The sequence below is a fragment of the Equus przewalskii genome, chromosome 5 (assembly GCF_037783145.1).
Source record: "Equus przewalskii isolate Varuska chromosome 5, EquPr2, whole genome shotgun sequence".
NCBI lineage: Eukaryota > Metazoa > Chordata > Mammalia > Perissodactyla > Equidae > Equus > Equus przewalskii.
In genome coordinates this window covers 12,610,366-12,628,385 of record NC_091835.1, presented here as the reverse complement: position 1 = coordinate 12,628,385, position 18,020 = coordinate 12,610,366, and the positions used below count along the sequence as shown (strand labels likewise).

Here is an 18,020-nt window from a genome sequence, read left to right as displayed (position 1 = left end):
GTAAAATTCTTTTTTTTCCATCAAAAGCCTTTGTAAAAAATGTTTGCTACAGATGAATGCACAGCATGTGAAATTTAAAATATGCATGTGAAATAGTACCACACGTTAGAATCAAACATGGGAAAAATACTCAGATATATCACATGCTAAATAAGTGTTTCTGTTAGGGGTTAGGCTTTTCTTATGGATCGATGGAAAATGACACAGTCACGTGGTCCTGGCCCAGCCTACTGTACTCCTGTGGACCTGTTTTTGAGTTAAAATAATAGTTATCCTATTGAGTATAAACTACTGACTTGCCAAAAATTTCTGTGGCTAAAAAGTGACTGAGGAAGGGGCCCGGCCGGGTGGTGTAGTGGTTAAGTTCCATGTGCTCCACTTCCGCGGCCCAGGGTTTGCCAGTTGCGATCCCGGGTGTGTACCTACACCACTCGTCAAGGCATGCTATGGCGGCGACCCACATACAAACTAGAGGAAGATGGGCACAGATGTTAGCTCAGGGCCACTCTTCCTGAGAAAAACAAAAAGTACTGAGGAGGTCATGAGTTGTTACCAATAGTTAATATATTTTTAAAATTTGGATTTACTGCTACCCCAAATAACTGCCTTCCAGATGATTAAACTCTCCACAGCAATTTAAAGTAAACCATCCTCTTCGCTTAAGGGTGAATCATCTCAGCCAAAAGAAAGATGGCTTCCCGTCCTGTGTGTGCTGTCAGTTTTACATTATTTCCAGAGATATTTCATAAATAGCCATTTTGTTCTAGTTCTTTCTGGCAGTTTTCATCATTGAGTATTTTACTTTTTCTCACTTTATTCTGATTCATGATAACTACTTGTTTTCATGTCTGTCTTCTCTATCGGCTCTTGTCTTTTTTATTGCCAGTGTCTAGGATATTGTTTGGTATAGTACCAGGTACTCAGTGAAGTCTTGTTGAGTAAATGGTTATTAATTTTCTCAATTCTAGCAGTTTTAACTTTTTCCTTTAATATTTGCATATTGCGTGATTTTCAGTTGGGCATTTCCTTTTTTGTTATGGTTTTAACTTTGTGCTTATTCTCTTTAACATGCATGTTTCCTGTCATATAACTTTGACTAATGCTGGTATCTCTTTTACAGGAGGATTTTGATATGGATTATGTTATATATCCTTGACCACTTCTCCACAGATATGATTTTGATACTCAGTATGCTTTTGTTGGTGATTATTCTGGGCAGATCACCCTGCTGAAGCTTGAACAGAACACTTGTTCAGTTATTACGACCCTCAAAGGACATGAAGGTAGGCTGTGTCATCACCCATGGGTTCTTCACCTCATTTGGGCATCCAAATTTAGTTCTCAGTTTTGTGGTTTCATGAACGATCAACTTCTTAGGCTTTGTCAGATTTCAATTTGATTGGCCAAATGTGGGATTTAGATCTCAGGAGGTCTCAAAGAGTGAAAACCAAGTGAAGGTAGGGTCTTGGGTTGAATTTCATATGGTCAGAATCCCTTCTGGCTTGCTTGTGTGGATTATACTTTCTATTTCATTCCCTTTTTAAATTAAATTATTATCAGAAGACCATTTAAAATATCTTGTAAATGGTAAGACCTTTGGAAGACTGTTATTATTAATATTTTTAATTTGTCAGTTTCTGGGACACTGAACAAGACCTGGTAGACCAATGGAATGAGAAGAAACGTATGGGCTGGTTCCCTCGACTTGGGAAACATCCCTTGTGCAGGGCCTGAGGGACGAGAATTGCTGGGTAGAATTTCGTTATTTCTGCAATGCCGTGGGTTGGCGAGGCTCTGTGGAGGGGTTTTTGAAACTCAGTTGGCTACATTGGGTAACAAATTAGAAGTTTTGAGGCCATTTGGTTTAGATTGAAGAATGAGGGATTTGTTGAAAGGATAAATGATGGACTTATTTATGAAAATAGAGTTTTTAAGTATAACGAGTTAAACATACTCTCTGCTTTTTAGCTAATCTCTTTAGGCAAAATCGAGTCTCAGATCAGGGACTTTGTAGAGCAAGAGGGAGGGCAAAGAACAGTAATTTAGGATAGATTTGGGCAGGAAAGCACAGCCCGTGAAGAAACCGCTTTCCCTTTGTGACTAATTCATGACCCTCAGGCTCTTATGTGTTCTCTGGGTTGCTAAGGACGGAATGGGTTCTGGTAACCACTTAGTGTTCATGTAGAAAGACCATATTTATCTGCTGTTAGGCCTCTAGCTGAAGTGTACGGGGCATAGGATCAAACAGGGTCAGGATTTATGCAAAATTGAACCCCAAAGCCAGTTTAGCAGAATGCTGCTTTTTTCACTTTTGTTAAGTTTCTGTGAGAAACTAGTTTCTGTTGTTGCTTTTGCATATGGCTTCATCAGTTTTCTATATACCCACCAAAAATATTATTTAGCTTGTGTGACTGGTTCAATTTTATTAGGATTATTAATAATATTTTTCTAGTCAAGCAACAATCAATGGGACAATGAAGATATCTGTTGAAAGAGAAATTTGTAGAAAGAAAGATTTCTGTAAGGGTATCAAATTTGTTAAGTTTAGCCAATAGAGAGTATGAAATGTGAGGTTTGGATTTCTTACTTAAATTCTCTGGTATAGTTTTGTGGTATCCCTACAGAGCTTTTTTTTCTGAGACACTTAATTTAATTTTCTTAAACATAGGCGTCTTGGGGTAAAATGCCTGCAAGGTCCTAGAGACCTGGAATCAATCTAGATTTTTATCTTGCCTACGATAACCACAGTAAACTTCACTGCCTTTTCTCATTAAATATTAGCAGCTATTGTTTTTTTCTTCAAAAGCTTTTTCTGAACTAATATTTTGTATGCAACTATTTTATAATTTTTTGGTACAGAACAAGGAAAAATTTCTTTAAACATCTTTGTGGTCAAAGTAGTTTGATGCACAACCGAAAATCCTTATCTTACAACTCTGAATGATGGATGTACTGTGTGCTCTCTATGACTCATGATAAAGTATTGAATGGCCCTTTGTACAACAAAGATATATTTTTACTTAAAGATTCAACTGATCGTAGTTCAGTCTTCGGCTGTCAAATGTGTATGTCCTAGTGTAGAGTTACGTTTAACGCCCCCCCCCGCCCCTTCTCTCTCACCCCCAGGTAGCATCGCCTGCCTCTGGTGGGACCCTATTCAGCGGTTACTCTTCTCTGGAGCCTCCGACAACAGCATCATCATGTGGGACATCGGAGGAAGGAAGGGCCGCACGCTCTTGCTCCAGGGCCATCAGTGCGTGACTGTTTGTGGGGGCGGGGAAAGAAGCTGAGTTTGGGGGAGGCAGGGGAAGCATTGGTGTTCCGATGCTGCTTTCTCCAAACCCCATCTTTTAAGATGGTCATTTGATAGGGCTCGTTCAATCCACTTTTAACTACTTTTCTGTTAGTCCTAGTGTCTGGTGTTCTGTCGCAAAAAAAAAAGCACAGCGTTCCCTTCCTTCATGATCCAAAGAGCTGTTCCACTTTTCTCCCCCAAGGAGTCCCCTCGTTGACAGTCGAAATATCTTCTTAATAAGGCACCTGCGGGTTAGGGACTGTAGGTGAGGACTTTGACCATGGAAGACTGCGTGTAATGTGATGCTAAGCCATTCTCGAACTGGATGCCTAACTTGTTTTTTAAAATTCTTGAATGTATTTCGTTAAGAAGGATGGTTTGACGCAGTCATATTCACCTATGCTGTGATGCTGTACTATCATGCTCTTGCCGTCTGGTCTTGAAAGGGAAAGGAACACTGGCTCTTCCTTTCCTCCTTGCTGTTGGTTGGGCTGTCGCTGTTTACTGTAAGCAGAATCAGGTTGAAAAGTAGCCATGGAAAGATTCCCCACCCAAGTCTACAGGTCAGGAGACGGTTTCCCAGGGCCTCCAGGGGAGGAGTGTGACAAGCCTGCAGATTCCTTCACCCCATCAGTGTGTGCGCGGGTGTACGTGTCTGCATGTGTACAGTAATCTCCATAGTGTTGCGTTACTTGTTCTTATGGTTTGTGTTCCAGTAAGGGGGTTACCCCTTTTTGTTCTTTGTTTCTGAACAGGTAGGTAAATCTTGTGTGCCTGAAAAGGAAATCATGGTAATTGGTCCAGAAAACCATAGTCATCCTCTCATCTCTGATCCGCAGTCTTAATGAGTGATTTGAAAGTAGTGTTTATTTCATTGAAACTGTTATCCTATATATTATAGAATGCAGAGTAAAGTTTATACAGGAATCCATATTACCGTATCAAACAGTGATAAAATGCCCGTTGCTGATTCCGACTAAGGGAGAGGCTTGAGCCTCAATAAAGACAATTTCTGTGTTTTCCCACAAGTGACAAGTGACCGTCGTGTGTGTTGTTTGCAGTGACAGAGTGCAGTCGCTGTGTTACCTTCAGCTCACCAGGCAGCTCGTCTCCTGTTCCTCGGATGGTGGCATTGCAGTGTGGAACATGGACGTGAGCAGAGAGGAGGTGAGGGAAGAGCAAGGCAAGGCTGATCAGCAGACAGCCCCGAGAACCTGGCCTTGCGGTTGGCCACCCTGCCAGTTCTCAGTGCCCACCGAGCTCCTCACTCTTGTGCTTTTTGGTTGTGATCTGACAAGTCCCACGTGTCAGTTTTCACTGCATCCTCTACTCATTTGAGAGTCTCTGCAGTGGCAAGCAGTGCACACAGACTGAACATTTAGGCTGATTTTCAGCCTTAAGAAGTACGCTGGGAGGACACTGGAGACAGTCTCCAACAGATGCAGAGACTGGAGTGCATGGAGTCCCTCTGCAGCACTTTGGGCCCCCAGCACTTCTGTTATGGAAACCCCGAGGGGCGCACCAAGGATGAGTACTGGGGACACAGCTAGGAGCCTGACAGGTTTCTGGGAAAGTCCATCTCTGTTCTCTTCTTTTATTTTCCACTGAGTTCTCTCCACTGAGTCCATGTTGAGGTAGTGTCCTTTTCAGGGGACCTGAATTCTAACTTATTTGGGCCACTAACTAGCTGTGAAACCTTTTTAGATAAGTGCCTTAATTTCCCTGAGTGTCCGTTCCCTCTTCCATAAAGTGCAATAGTTGAATGAGATGACTTCTGAGGTCTCTTCCAGGTCTTTAGACAGACACTCTAATTGTCTAAACAATCTCTTTTTTTAAAACTTGAGATATAATTGATATATAACATTATATTAGTTTCAGGTGTACAACATAATGATTCAGTATTTGCATATGTTGTGAAATAATCACCACAATAACTCTAGTTAATACCCATCATCATACATAGTTACAAGATTTTTTTCTTGTGATGTAAGCTTTTAAGATCTTCTCTCTTAGCAACTTACAAATATACAATATACTATTATTAACTATAGTCACCATGCTGTAAGTTACACCCCCACGACTTCCTTATTTTATAACTGGAAATTTGTACCTTTTGACTCTCTTCACCCATTTTGCCCACACCCACCCCCAGCCTCTGGCAACCACCAACCTGTTCTCTGTATCTATGAGCAACCTCTGTCTTTTTTTTCCATTTTAAGTAATGCTGCAATGAACATTCTTGACCTTGTTGTGTGATTGCTCAATTGTTCATTTCAGACAAAGTTCTGAAGACAGACCTTCTGGGCCAAGGATATATACATTCTTAAGGCTTTTTATAGATGTTGTCAGATGTTTTCCAGGCAGGATCTCCATTTTCACCTCTGCCAGCATGGGTACAATCTGTCTTTTCCAAATGGCATCTGCAGCCTGTGATGGAGATAGCAAAAGAGTTGATGCCCGAGAAGATTTTTAGAATAAGGGGGATGTTAGGGACTTAGCGTTTAACTTCAGAAACATTTATTGAGTACCTACATGGTGACCGTAAAGTCTGGAAACTTAGATGAATATGTGTCATAAATGGCTCATTGATAGTCCATTGCAGACATACGTGTTGTGTGACATCACACGATTTGTTCAGGGTGCTGTCCTTTGTACAGTGTATAGGCCAGTGTGCGGTGCACCACTGCAGTGGATGCCAGGTGTGAATGCAGCATCTGCACCAACCCTGCATGTCTGCTTTGTGTGGCCTCTGATTATTTGTGTCTGAGTCTGCATCTTCAGCATATCATAGCAGATGTAATCAAGGGGGGTTTAGTGTCTTAAAAAAAATAGTGACATTACTCATTTCCAGACTTTGGCTACCATGTTCTACATACAAAGATTCTTGCCTGTAGGAAGCTCGTAATCTAGTGAAGGAAATAGACTACCCTATAAATAATGAAATGCAGTCCACAATATGGAGAAGTACTGATTGCTAGTTTTTTTAGTGACCTTGTAAGACAAGTCAAATAGAGGAAATCTTGATTACATGGTTACTGGCTAATTTCTCTTTCTGAATTTTCTACAAATCTTTTGGTAAAGCTTAGAGTAACTTGTTATTAAACATATATGACATTGGCTTAATATTATAGAATGTGTAGTAGTTTCTTTGCAAAGAGTTATTTGAACTGTTTTATATGTATCAACTGCTGGTCGTGCACATCAAAAACAGCTGGTTTACTGTTCTGTTTCCTGGAGTCTTAGCCTATTTTTCAGTCTTATCCTGAGAAAGCAGAAAACTCAGAGGGCATGTTCCCTGGATCATGAAGGAGACCACTGGGGCTCAGTGCTACCAGTGGGTCTTCTAAGGGTTCAACAACTCTGATTTCAATCCACTATTCTTACCCTGAGTAAGTTATTTTAGGGAAAATAGTTAGAAAGTAGAAGCAGGGTTCTTACCTTCAAGGTTACACAATTGTGGAGTTTATTTGTACATCTAGGCAAAGAGGACAGTCCCATCATTCAAGGTGCTTCCTTTGTGGGCAGTTCTCTTCCTTTTAGTCGTTTATGCAAGATTACCCCAAATCAAGTGCATACTGGCTGGCAACGTATTTTGCTTTACTAGCTTATCTGTCTCCGTGGTTGACAGTGTTGGTGGAAAAGCAAATTGTGTCAAAAAGATGCATCATTTTTAGTAGTTTTTTTTTTTTTTTTTTTAACGAGCTGAGTAAATATTGGTGCAGAAGTAAGCAGCCTATGATCTATAAGATTCTGACCCTGAGTTTTGTGTAGTTTGTAGGACTTCCTTAGGCAAGGGCACACAGGATTAATCTCACATTCTCCAGGCCCGCAGTTCTCGCCTGGAATTTCTTTCCGAGTCACCTGGAAATACTGATTGGAGCTTTTGCAGCCCCCCGTGGCTGTCAGCCGCCACCCCAGCAGGAGAGAGACAAACCGGCCTCCCTGCCAGATCATAATTAGAGGGACTCGTTTGGGGAAGTAGCATCAGATCTAAATGAGCAAATAACAATAATTAGAATGAATCCTCTTGAAAAGAGAACTTGATTTTAAATGAGTAGGTCACAGAATGTAAAATACTTTATCCATTAGCGCAAAGTAGATTAGTGCGGTAATTGATTAGAAACAGTACGGTGGGATGGTTCAAATGAGGCAGATGGAGCAAGATGTAGAAAAGAGTGAAACAGTCAGGATACTGATTAATGTTCTCTTTTGCCCTTGTCAGCAGAAAACAAAACTCCTTCTGCTTAGAGAATAAGCATCTAACAGGATGGTTCATGATGGCTTCCAGTGTAACACTTCATGCTATTAAAAGAAACAAATTATGGTATTTCTTATATCAAAATATGTTCCAAAAAGCCTAGTTATTTCTGATTTTGTTTTTTAGTTTGTTATGTCACGAAAACTATTTAAGCATATTTTTCTACCTTTGTGTCCCTCCACCTTCCAGCGCAGCAAAGTAATATTGTTTCCTAAACCCTAGACAGAATTATGCTTCCTGAGGGCAAGTTCTGTTGGTTTTCATGCCCCAGGACTGTGTTGGGAGACCCTCACCTGTTGAAATGAAGAGGACTCCTTTCAGTATTGAGCACAGGGGACAAGTGTGGGGACTTGGCTGGACTCCGGGATCTCCCAGCGTCTCCACCCACTAACTGCCAGTGGCCAGTTGCTTCTGTCTCTGAGCCACAGTCCTTTGCCTATAAAATGGGGATAGTGTAGCTGTGTATCTCCTAGGGTTGTGTTGAAAATCAAGTGAAATCAAGGCGTATGAAACACTTGGCCTACTGCCTGGACTTACGTGCCTCTTGCTGTGAACCAGGCACTATGCAAAACACTTCACAAATGTTAACTCATTTCGTCCTCCCAGCCTCATGAGGTGTATACTCGTACTTGAACATTGCTGTCGTGAATACAGTTTTGCACGTTGTTCCACGTGACTGTTCCACATATGTATGGTATTGCAGGAGTTACACGGGCGTGTGTCGCAAACGTAAGCCTTGGAGGCTTTCCTTCCCCCTGCGATTAGACGTCCCCATGATGTTGACAGCACAATTTGCCATGTCATCCATGTTACCATCTTCCTCCCTCAGGGACATTGTTCTCTGGCTGCATTCCCAAACCACCTTCTCTCTTCCAGTGATCACAGAAACAAAGAAATAATTCTACATCAAGACGGTAATCTTCTTCATCTAGATACGCATCTCTTCACCACTCTTTCCGTCCTCCCTTCTCATTGCCAACATTTCCCCAGTTATTTAAAGAAACCTCCCTTCCATGTCAGCCCACTTCGTTCTGTTTGTGAGCGCCTTCCCTCCCACGCCGAAAGAAAGACCTTTCTAATGGCTGTGCATGTGGAAACCTTCCTGTGACAGATCTAAAATAAGAAATAGGGAGGCCGGAAGTTTTGATGCAATGGGAAACAAAATAAAGAGCCAGGGGCAATCCTTTTTAAGCCGCCAGAAGTCCCCTTTTGAATCTCTATAAACGTCTCCATCTTCACTGCCTATTTTATAAGGATCAGTATAATTCGGTTTCTGTGATTCTCCCATCATTGGTTCCTCTTATATATTTTTCTTGAATGTAAACTTTCAAGATCAAGGAAAGATGATTTTTTACTTCATAATCTTTGGTTTACTTTATAGAAGTTAGTATTTTCTATTGCACGTATATGATCATAAATGACTGAGATTAAATAGGCTTTTAACAGGTTCATCTTGTAACTGAGTACAATGTATAATGTTTTATTTAGAGAAATAGTTTCCAAGTTCTCAAGAAAGTACTTTGGAGACTTTCAGTAGTCTGTTTCAACAGAAATTCATTGAGAGTCTACTCTGTGACAGGCTGTCCGTATATAGAGATGGATGAGACCCATGAATAACTCTTAGGTTAGGGGGAGGGCGGAACTGTATGGAAAGAATTGCAGTTCAGAGAGCTCACTCCTGGAATGGAGTCTGCGGGCCAGCTGTGAGGACGCCCAGGAGAGAGGGACCCCTCGTGAGAGCTGGGAAAGGAGAGGGGGCAGATCTGTCTGCCATGATGCCCCCCTAGAGGAACTCTCCCGTCAGTCCCCTGTGACCCCATAAGCCTTCCCAAGTGGTCGTTCACCAGACTCTCCAGGAAATGGGTTTTTACTCAAATGGATGTAGAAGTCAAACAACTTTGGCATAAAAAAGAAACATATAAAGACAACCCTTAAAGAATTCACAGTGAAAATTGAATTCCTCCCTCCTATCTATAGATTAAAAATAGAACAATCCTTTAAGCATTGCTGAAATTATAAAGATTACCCACAACACAAACATAATATTGCGTATGGAAACAGCTATGATGTATTGAGGAATTTTTAAAAACGCTAACCCCAACAATGTCTGGAACTGTTGTGTTAATTTCTAAAAAGAAATCATTGCAAACATGCAGATTCACTCATGTTGCTTTGACTTCTCTGCCAGGCTCCTCAGTGGTTAGAAAGTGATTCTTGTCAGAAATGCGAGCAGCCCTTTTTCTGGAATATAAAGCAGATGTGGGACACAAAGACGCTGGGCTTGAGACAGGTGAGTGGCCAGCATTGAATCATTGCTGGGTTCATCATGTATTTTGACGTTTGTGTAATTAGTCTGTCATTTTGTGTGGAATCACCCTTTTCCTTGTAAATACTGTGAATTCCTACATTTTTGATATCACTATCATTGTGTGACTATCAGTGAGTAGGACCTTTCCTGGGCCCAGCGAGACTGTTACCTAGTTAGTCCATTACTTGCTCTGTCTTGGGAAAGCCAGGATGCACAGAAAACCCTGAAAGCCTATTTGTAAATAGATAAGAAGATCTTTCAGTTTAGGACTGTTACTTGTTAAAGTCAGTTTTTCTAACCAGCCAAGCACAAAATTATAGAATGAATTAAGGCATAAGATTATAGGCCTTATGCTTTCACAGGCAGATAAATAGTCACAATTTAGCCCTCACTGGAAGACTCTGGCACTAAGAATTTTAGATTCTTCATAAATTGTTCCATGTAAGTGTACCTGGAGCGTTTTTATGAAGCATGTTTCAAGTTCTGTGTTTTACTTTTTTTCATTAAAGAAACATGCCCCAAATAACCTGTAGATTTCAAAGAGACTCTTGTAACAAGGTATTGGTGCAATACTAAAGTTCTACAAAAAAACGTATTTCTACAGCAGCCTTGAAGGTAGCCACTCACTCAGGTTGAATATCAATTTGTGCAGGTAAGTAAAAAAGAATGCTGATTTTATTTGTTTTATAAGTGGTTGCACCTCTGTGAAGGGTTGGCCTAAAGTTTGTGTGTGTTAAACTTTCTTTGATTTTATTTGCTCCCAGCTGCTCTCCAGCAAGGTCTCATGTGAGCTGGCAGGCAGTGCAGGAATTAGTTTAGCCCTCATAACGTTCTAACGCTCTGAAATAGCACCTGAATTCTATCATTAGCCTAGTCATCGCAATGCATACCTGGTGGTAACTTGTGCGTTGTCATTGATGGGTGAAGTCAGCCCTACTTCTAAAGGAAACGTGAAGAAGTTAATCCTATGAGTTAACAACTTATAGCAGAGAGAGGAAAGGTGCAGGTCACGAAACTTTTAGTGGTCAAAGAATACAGTAGGTCCCCCCCTTATCTGCGGTTTCATTTTCTGCAGTTTCAATTACACTTGGTTAACCTTGGTCCGAAAATATTAAATGGAAAATTCCAGAAATAAACCATTCATAAGTTTGAAATTGAGTGCTGTTCTGAGTCGCGTGATGAAATCTTGTGCCCTCCTACACCATCCCACCTGGGACCTGAGTCACCCCTTTGTCCAGTGGATCCACACTGCATCTGCTACCCTCCCGCTAGTCACTTAGTAGCTGTGGGTTATCACATCCGCTGTTGCGATATTGGTACCAAAGTGCTTGTGTTCAAGTCACCCTTATTTACCTAATAACAGCCCCAAAGCCTGAGAATAGTGATGCTGGCAATTCAGATATGCCACAGAAAAGTTACTGTTGTTAATCTCTTACTGTTCCTAATTTGTAAATTAAACTTTATCATAGGTATGTTGTATAGGAAAAAACACAGTATATATAAGATTTGTTACTATCTGGGCTTTCAGGCATCCCCTGGGGGTCTTAGAATGTATCCCTCACAGATAAGGCGGAACGACTATATGTCAAAAGTAGTAATAATAATTGGACTATTTTGGAATGTTCTTGAAACTTATTTCCAGAATCACAATTTGCAGGATTAAAAGAAATAATAAAACATATGATTATGAATATTTGTTATTGAGGGCATATTACATTTAAAACTTCGTTTCCAGACTTTTCTCTGACATAAAAATAGATTTTTCCTTCCTGAAATCTCTAGTCTTTTGGGCTTCTCAATGAACTTGAACTTGGTTTTAATAATCTTGGTTGTTGACCTCTAGACAGATAACATGAGTGAATGAAAGGCAGTATTTGACCCAAAAGCAAGGATAGTTGGAAATCCTTCACAGGTGTTGAAATTGTCTGCCTTTTGCGTGTTCGTTGATCCGTTGAATTGGAGTGATTACAGTTGAAGGCGAATCTTCCCCACCCCTCCCCGTCCTCTGAAGGGAATCCACGTGTGTTAACTCAGTTTCCCTCCCCTCCTCCTCCTCCCTGTCATCCCGAAGCATCACTGCAGGAAGTGCGGGCAGGCTGTCTGCGGCAAGTGCAGCAGCAAACGCTCAAGCTACCCCGTCATGGGATTCGAGTTCCAGGTCCGGGTGTGTGATTCCTGTTACGACTCCATCAAAGACGAGGAGTGAGTGTTGCATCTCTTTGTCTTTGGGCGCGTCTGCAATGGGAAGGGCCTAAGAAGTGACGCAGATGTATTTCCACCCACTCGTTGGTCTCTTCCCGATTTCATAAACAATTTCTAAAGAGAGGATTCTGTCCTGACTTTATGACTTAAGACAAATTTCTCCCCAACACTGAGAGGAATGACGTTGCTAAGACCAGTCCGGCCGTCGAAGGGACCTTCCTGAGCCCCCACACCACTCAGGGGGCTGTGCAGGGTCAAGGCCACATGCACACTGATGCAGTGGCTGAGCTGGCTCTCCACGGAAGCATCCAGTGCTCCGACCTTTGCCCACAGTGTGCAGAAATTTAATTAGTAGGAAAAATCTAGAGACCAGTGTTCTTTCTTCCTCACAAATTTGACCTAGCAATCTGTTCCTAAATAACTATTTCTGTGTGAGACAAATCTGTCTGTTCCCCATTCTGTCCTGACTCAAGCGGATCCATTAGGGCAGAACCACCATTCTTTCCCCTTCCCTTTGAGTCAGCTTTGAAAGTAGTATACGGGCAAACCTTGGCAGAGCCCCGAGTTGGAAAGCTCATGAGGCACCATCGGTGTTGGCCAAAGAGCTCGTGGTGGAGGCTGGGGCAGAGTGAGAGCCAGCTGTGGGAGAGTGCCGCTCCGTGGACGGCAGAGGCTGCGGGGCCTGCCGTCTCCCAGTGAGCGTTTTGCTCACACTCTGTGATCTCACGCACCATAGTTCCTCTTCTGTATTAAAGGCTTTTGTTTTTATGTCTAGGAATATGTCAGCCTTTCCACTGAAAAAGTAAAAATCAATTATTTTGAGAGTTTGATATAACGTTTTATAAAACAGTCTAGCAGCTTATCGTGCTTTCTGTCATCCGTTAATTGTAAAGTTTGTTTTCCAAACTGTAGCCGCATTTTAGGAGCAAATTTTAACACTAGTATTTTATGCATTTCCTTTATGTTGCTAAGAGCACTTACCCCTTAGCCCTAGGAACAGGTGGGTTTTAAATGGTCTCTTTTCTCTTTGTCAGTCGGACTTCTCTAGCAACCTTTCATGAAGGAAAACATAACATTTCCCACATGTCCATGGACGTGGCCAGGGGACTGATGGTGACCTGTGGGACCGATCGCGTTGTAAAGGTAACCTGCTTCATTGTCCCGATGAGCATCTCAGTGTAGATTGCTCCATCGTCTTGCTGTGAATGGGCGTAAGACATTTCCAGTCCAGTCTCGTTTCTGACTGGCAAGCTTGCCTTCCCTTTTTACAAGCAACCTACAGTCAGTTGAAAACCCTGAGGAACACAGTCCATGATTGTGAGTTTCCACACCCTTGGTGGCAGCTCTTTCTGGTGGTGTTGCCCTTTGCTGCCTCAGTCTTCAGAGTGAGCTGGGGAGGGCCGGACACCCTCTGTCGCTGTCTGTGCTCAGCTAGTGTCCAGAGTTTCTCTCTCCCCAGCCGGCCTGGCCCTTAGCTGCCCCCTTTCTCTGGTCATTCCTTCCCTTGGTAATGTTCCTTTCATCCTGGGCAGAAGGCTTCTTAGTTGTAAGAAGTAACCACATGTTTCCATTAAATCCCTGGGTCACTAAGACGGCAACTGAAAGTCAGTGTTTCATACTTAGTACCACTTTTGAGTCGTGAAACTATGACATATTTTATTGCATAATTTAAATATGGGCTTTTTCCCAGTGGGCTTTTTATTAAAAATAAAATTAAATTTGTACCAAAACATTATGATGATGTAATTTTCAGGTGTCGAGATATGTGTTTTTCACGTGTTAGTGAACTGTGTTATTTTATAACTACGATATTTTGTCATGAAAGAAGGGGATGAGAGAATGCGTGATTTTGACCCCTCTTTAAGTGTCACAGCTGTTTGTTTTCAGGGTCCATGCTTGCTTTTAGACCACGTGGTGAGGCCTGCCTTCTCCCGCTGCCTTGTTTCTCTTGCAGATATGGGACATGACGCCTGTCGTGGGCTGCAGTCTGGCAACTGGCTTTTCTCCACACTGATCCAGGAGCTGGGCGAGGTCTGCGCCCTCCCAGCGCGACCTTCACCAAATGCAGCCCTTCTCTGTAGCGCCACGGTCCCTGTCGCGTGATGGACAGTAGCCACTAAAAAACAAATCAACATTTTTAAAAAAAAAAACATGTAAAGGTGTGGTTTTTGGGCATTTGTGGAACTACCTCTGGGGACGAGATGGACAAGGTTCATCTGTAGTGGTTCCCTGAGGACTGGAATTACTTCAGCGAGGCTTCCTCGTGAACAAAGAGCTGATGTGTGCTGAAAGAACAATTTAGCAAATGAGAGTCTTAGAGGAAAAATACCGAACAAAAAAGTTAATGCTTAGAACTTTCTCGAAGCAGTTCCCAGTACACGCACACTTCCCCTCAGACTGGCTGGCCCTCCGAGGGCTCCTGCGGCTCTGGTGTTGGAGCAGGAATTAGGGGGAAGGAGGACTCGTTCTCTCTTTCTTGAGGGGCACAGTAGGAACTTGAGAACCCAGAGATCTCTCCTTCTTTCCTGGCGGTGTGTGAATAGTCTCTACACTTATTATTGACAGACTTCTTAAAGATACCTGTTCTCTTCAGGTAGTGCCCGTAGTGTTTGGCCTGCTTCAGTTGTTTCCCTTCCAGCCAAAATGCCATGGGCGAACCGTTATTAAGTGAGTGGTAGAATTTCTACATTAACCAAGGCTGTCCACATTCTTCCCTTTCCCCGACATGTGCTTCTGAGGACAAAGCATTTTTATGGTGCTGTTAACATGGGAGCCACACAAGCCAGCTGACTTTTTCTCATCGCGATTAGTAACGACGAATGGAAAATCCAGCTACCAGCATGATCGTGATGGGAAATGATCAGTCTGTTCCATGGAATAGCCCCGTCCTCCTAAAAGACATATGCTATTTGTCGTTTTGTAGCTCCAAGATGAGCCCCTGTGATAGTGTGGCAGTTTAGTATACACCTCAGAAAAGAACTCCAAAGCTTCTTAAACCACATTGACTTTTAGTCATAACTAATATCATTAATATTTCATAGAAGGGAATTGGTAACCCAGAGCAGTAATTGTCACCCAGGTCCTGCACAGTAATTCTAACTTGTAAATTGCTTTCCTAAGAACTAGCAAAATCTCTTGTATCAAATGGCGTTTGAAAAGCTTTTGGCCACTTAGTGGCAGGATAGAGAAGAGGTGGGGGATGGGGAGCCTGTCTATTAATGTTCAAATATTTATTTGATTGTTTTTACCAATAGTAAGTGTATCTGTTACTTCAGGGCTATGGAAGTGAGTGGAGAGAGGCCTACTTTTTTTAAGGATAAATTTAAAAATAGATAGCAACAGTATTTTTGTTAGTCTTACTAGTGGATTTTGATAAAAGCTCACAGCTCGTCACTGTGTTGGGATCATATCGAGACAACGTGGTCATTCTGTATGATTCAGCTAAGGGACTAAATCTGTTTTTTAACAGCAGGTCAGAAGGACTATAATGTTCAGGACAGGCAACTAAACTAAGATGTGTTAATGGCCAAGAGACACAAATAGTAAGGAAAGAGGAGGAGGTCAGGCACATCATGTTCTGGAATGATCTGCATTAAAAGTGGACTTGCCTTCAGAAATAAGACTGAGGGTTTTGTTGCTCTTATAATTTTTGTGTTATATCATCTGAAAAAGATGTTTCCCATAAAAACTTTTCCTAGGCTCTTTGCAAAATGTGTGTCACTAACACAGTCTGGAAGAAAAATCGAGCTATGGTAACTTTTAAATGGCAATGTTGAATGTTAGCTTTAGTTCACTTCATGGTTCAGCTCGTACAAAGGTGCTATCCTGGGGATTTTCTGAAGTCCTGAAAGGAAAACAGAATATAATCTAGTCCTTGCTGTGTCGAAGAGTGCTGAACCGTGGTTTTGTTTTCCTTTAACTTCTGTAAAATGTGATTTTATAATGTCTGTGGTAGACTGAGCAGAAATCACAGCTGCCAAGAATAGCCGTAGCTTTCAAGCTTGTTTTGTTTTAAAAAATTCTTAGTGAAAAACTCAGTGTTCCATAGAGAATATAAGGTGGTTTTAGTGCCACCTAAGGGATGAAACTAACATAAATCAAGGAAGAAAGGAATATATAAGGAAGAATTAGAGTGGGGTATCCAGAAAAGGACAGGAGAATGTTTCAATATCGTTTTCTGTCCTCCAGAGCCTATTTTCATTTTTCTTTTTAAAAACACATGACAGTCTTGTCTCTAGCACATGCTAGGTAGCAAATGGGGTAATATTTTTTATAGAGGTGGGCAAAAATTATTTTCTCAATTTTACTGACTGGGCACATAAGGAAAGTACAGCTAGACTTCTAGTTATTGCCTTATTTTGACCGTGTTACTCTTAAACGGGTCATTTAAAATCCTTCTTCAAGTAATGGTTTACTGGTTTTTCCATTCCTAAGTACTCACGCTAATTTGTACAAATGGGGATTAGGAAGTACAGGATGTTAGAGAAGATCCTGACGTTTATATCTAGGATGTCTGTGATAAGGAAATGCCAATTCTTCATTGTAAACATGTTTCAAAACGGGCCTTTATTAGTGCAAGTGGTAGAAGCACCCCTATAGCATTAGGTGGAAACATTATTCATTACATTGTAACTCTCTGCTACTATGTCCTAGTTCTGTCCTGCTGCCTAGAGGATATAAACAAAATGTTGCTCCTGAATGTGTCACTTTGTTCTCCCCCTAAAGAATTCAGTTTGTTAGCACCTATATTTTTAAACTGTTGAAACTGACCTGAGTATGTCATAAATCCTGCGGTGGCTCAGACCCAAGGAGATATTTTCTAAAATCAGTTTCCATTAAATTACTTTCTACTTTCGTTACTGGATCTGGTGTCTCCTAAAATGTAAGAAACCAGTTACTGTTAGTGACAAACCATCTGCTCATTATAAATGTGATGTTTAACAAATAAGTAATACATGCTATATTAATTCAAGTATCTATTGCTTAATTGTTAATTGTGAGCAGATTATTGAATGCCTACTCTATTTTCGGCAGTTTACTGTACAGTAACTCCTTTGAGTAAGTTGAAGTTTAATTGTGCAACAAATTTATATTAGAATACAATGTAAAGTGTTTTTCTCTATAACCTTTTTTGACTGGGGAAGCAAAGGGCAATGTTGATTAGTACATTTTGTCTTGTACTAGCTATGTTTCTATAAGATATGATACCCTGAATTAGAAAACTTTGTTCTTTGCTCCTATTTGTGGGTTCTGTTTTTGTGGTTTTTTTGAGAATATGCATACAATAAAATGTTCCTTGCTTGTTACTCTGTTGCTTAATTTAGGGGTTTTTTTTGAGGAAGATTAGCCCTAAACTAACTGCTGCCAGTCCTCCTCTTTTCGCTGAGGAAGACTGGCCCTGAGCTAACATCCGTGCCCACCTTCCTCTACTTTATATGTGGGACGCCTGCCGCAGCATGGCGTGCCAAGTGGTGCCATGTCTGCACCCGGGATCCGAATCCGAACCAGCGAACCCCGGGCCGCCGAAACGGAATGTGCAAACTTAACTGCTGCACCACCGGGCCGGCCCCTTAATTTAGGTTTTGTTGTTTGATCTAGACATAGGGCATAACAGTAGCGCCTATGTGTTTAGCATCCTCTCTGTACCACGTGCTCTACCTACATTCTATTTATTCAGTCCTGGTAAAACCTCTGCGAGGCATTATTTTCCCGTTTCACAGATGAGAAAACCAAGAAGATCCTGTCTGTCTGGCTTGAAAGCACATACCTTCGCCATACCGCTTGCCTTAAGGCGCTAGTGCATAATGAGCATTTTATGTACAGAAAGTAGGTATTGTCACTCTTGAAAAGTTTGTGAAACCCTGAAGTCAGATTGCTCAGGATAACCAGCTCTCAGAGTGCGCCGAGCTACGTGGAGACACCATGACTCTCTCCCTGGTTCTCCACCTCAGCAGCTC

At 41.6% G+C, this 18,020-nt stretch overlaps 1 protein-coding gene across 2 annotated transcripts in view; it reads left to right on the top strand.

The window, feature by feature from the left end:
- WDFY1 (WD repeat and FYVE domain containing 1) overlaps positions 1-17,369 on the top strand; it is a 60,222-nt gene extending 42,853 nt beyond the window's left edge. For both annotated transcript variants that reach the window (XM_070619952.1, XM_070619953.1), the window contains 7 exons: positions 1,171-1,283; positions 3,127-3,253; positions 4,357-4,462; positions 9,742-9,843; positions 11,933-12,063; positions 13,098-13,206; positions 14,018-17,369. In XM_070619952.1, the coding sequence (XP_070476053.1) occupies positions 1,171-1,283; positions 3,127-3,253; positions 4,357-4,462; positions 9,742-9,843; positions 11,933-12,063; positions 13,098-13,206; positions 14,018-14,077 (748 nt within the window). In that variant the 3' untranslated portion in view covers positions 14,078-17,369. The remainder of the gene's footprint in view (positions 1-1,170; positions 1,284-3,126; positions 3,254-4,356; positions 4,463-9,741; positions 9,844-11,932; positions 12,064-13,097; positions 13,207-14,017) is intronic.
- Positions 17,370-18,020: the final 651 nt, after the last annotated feature.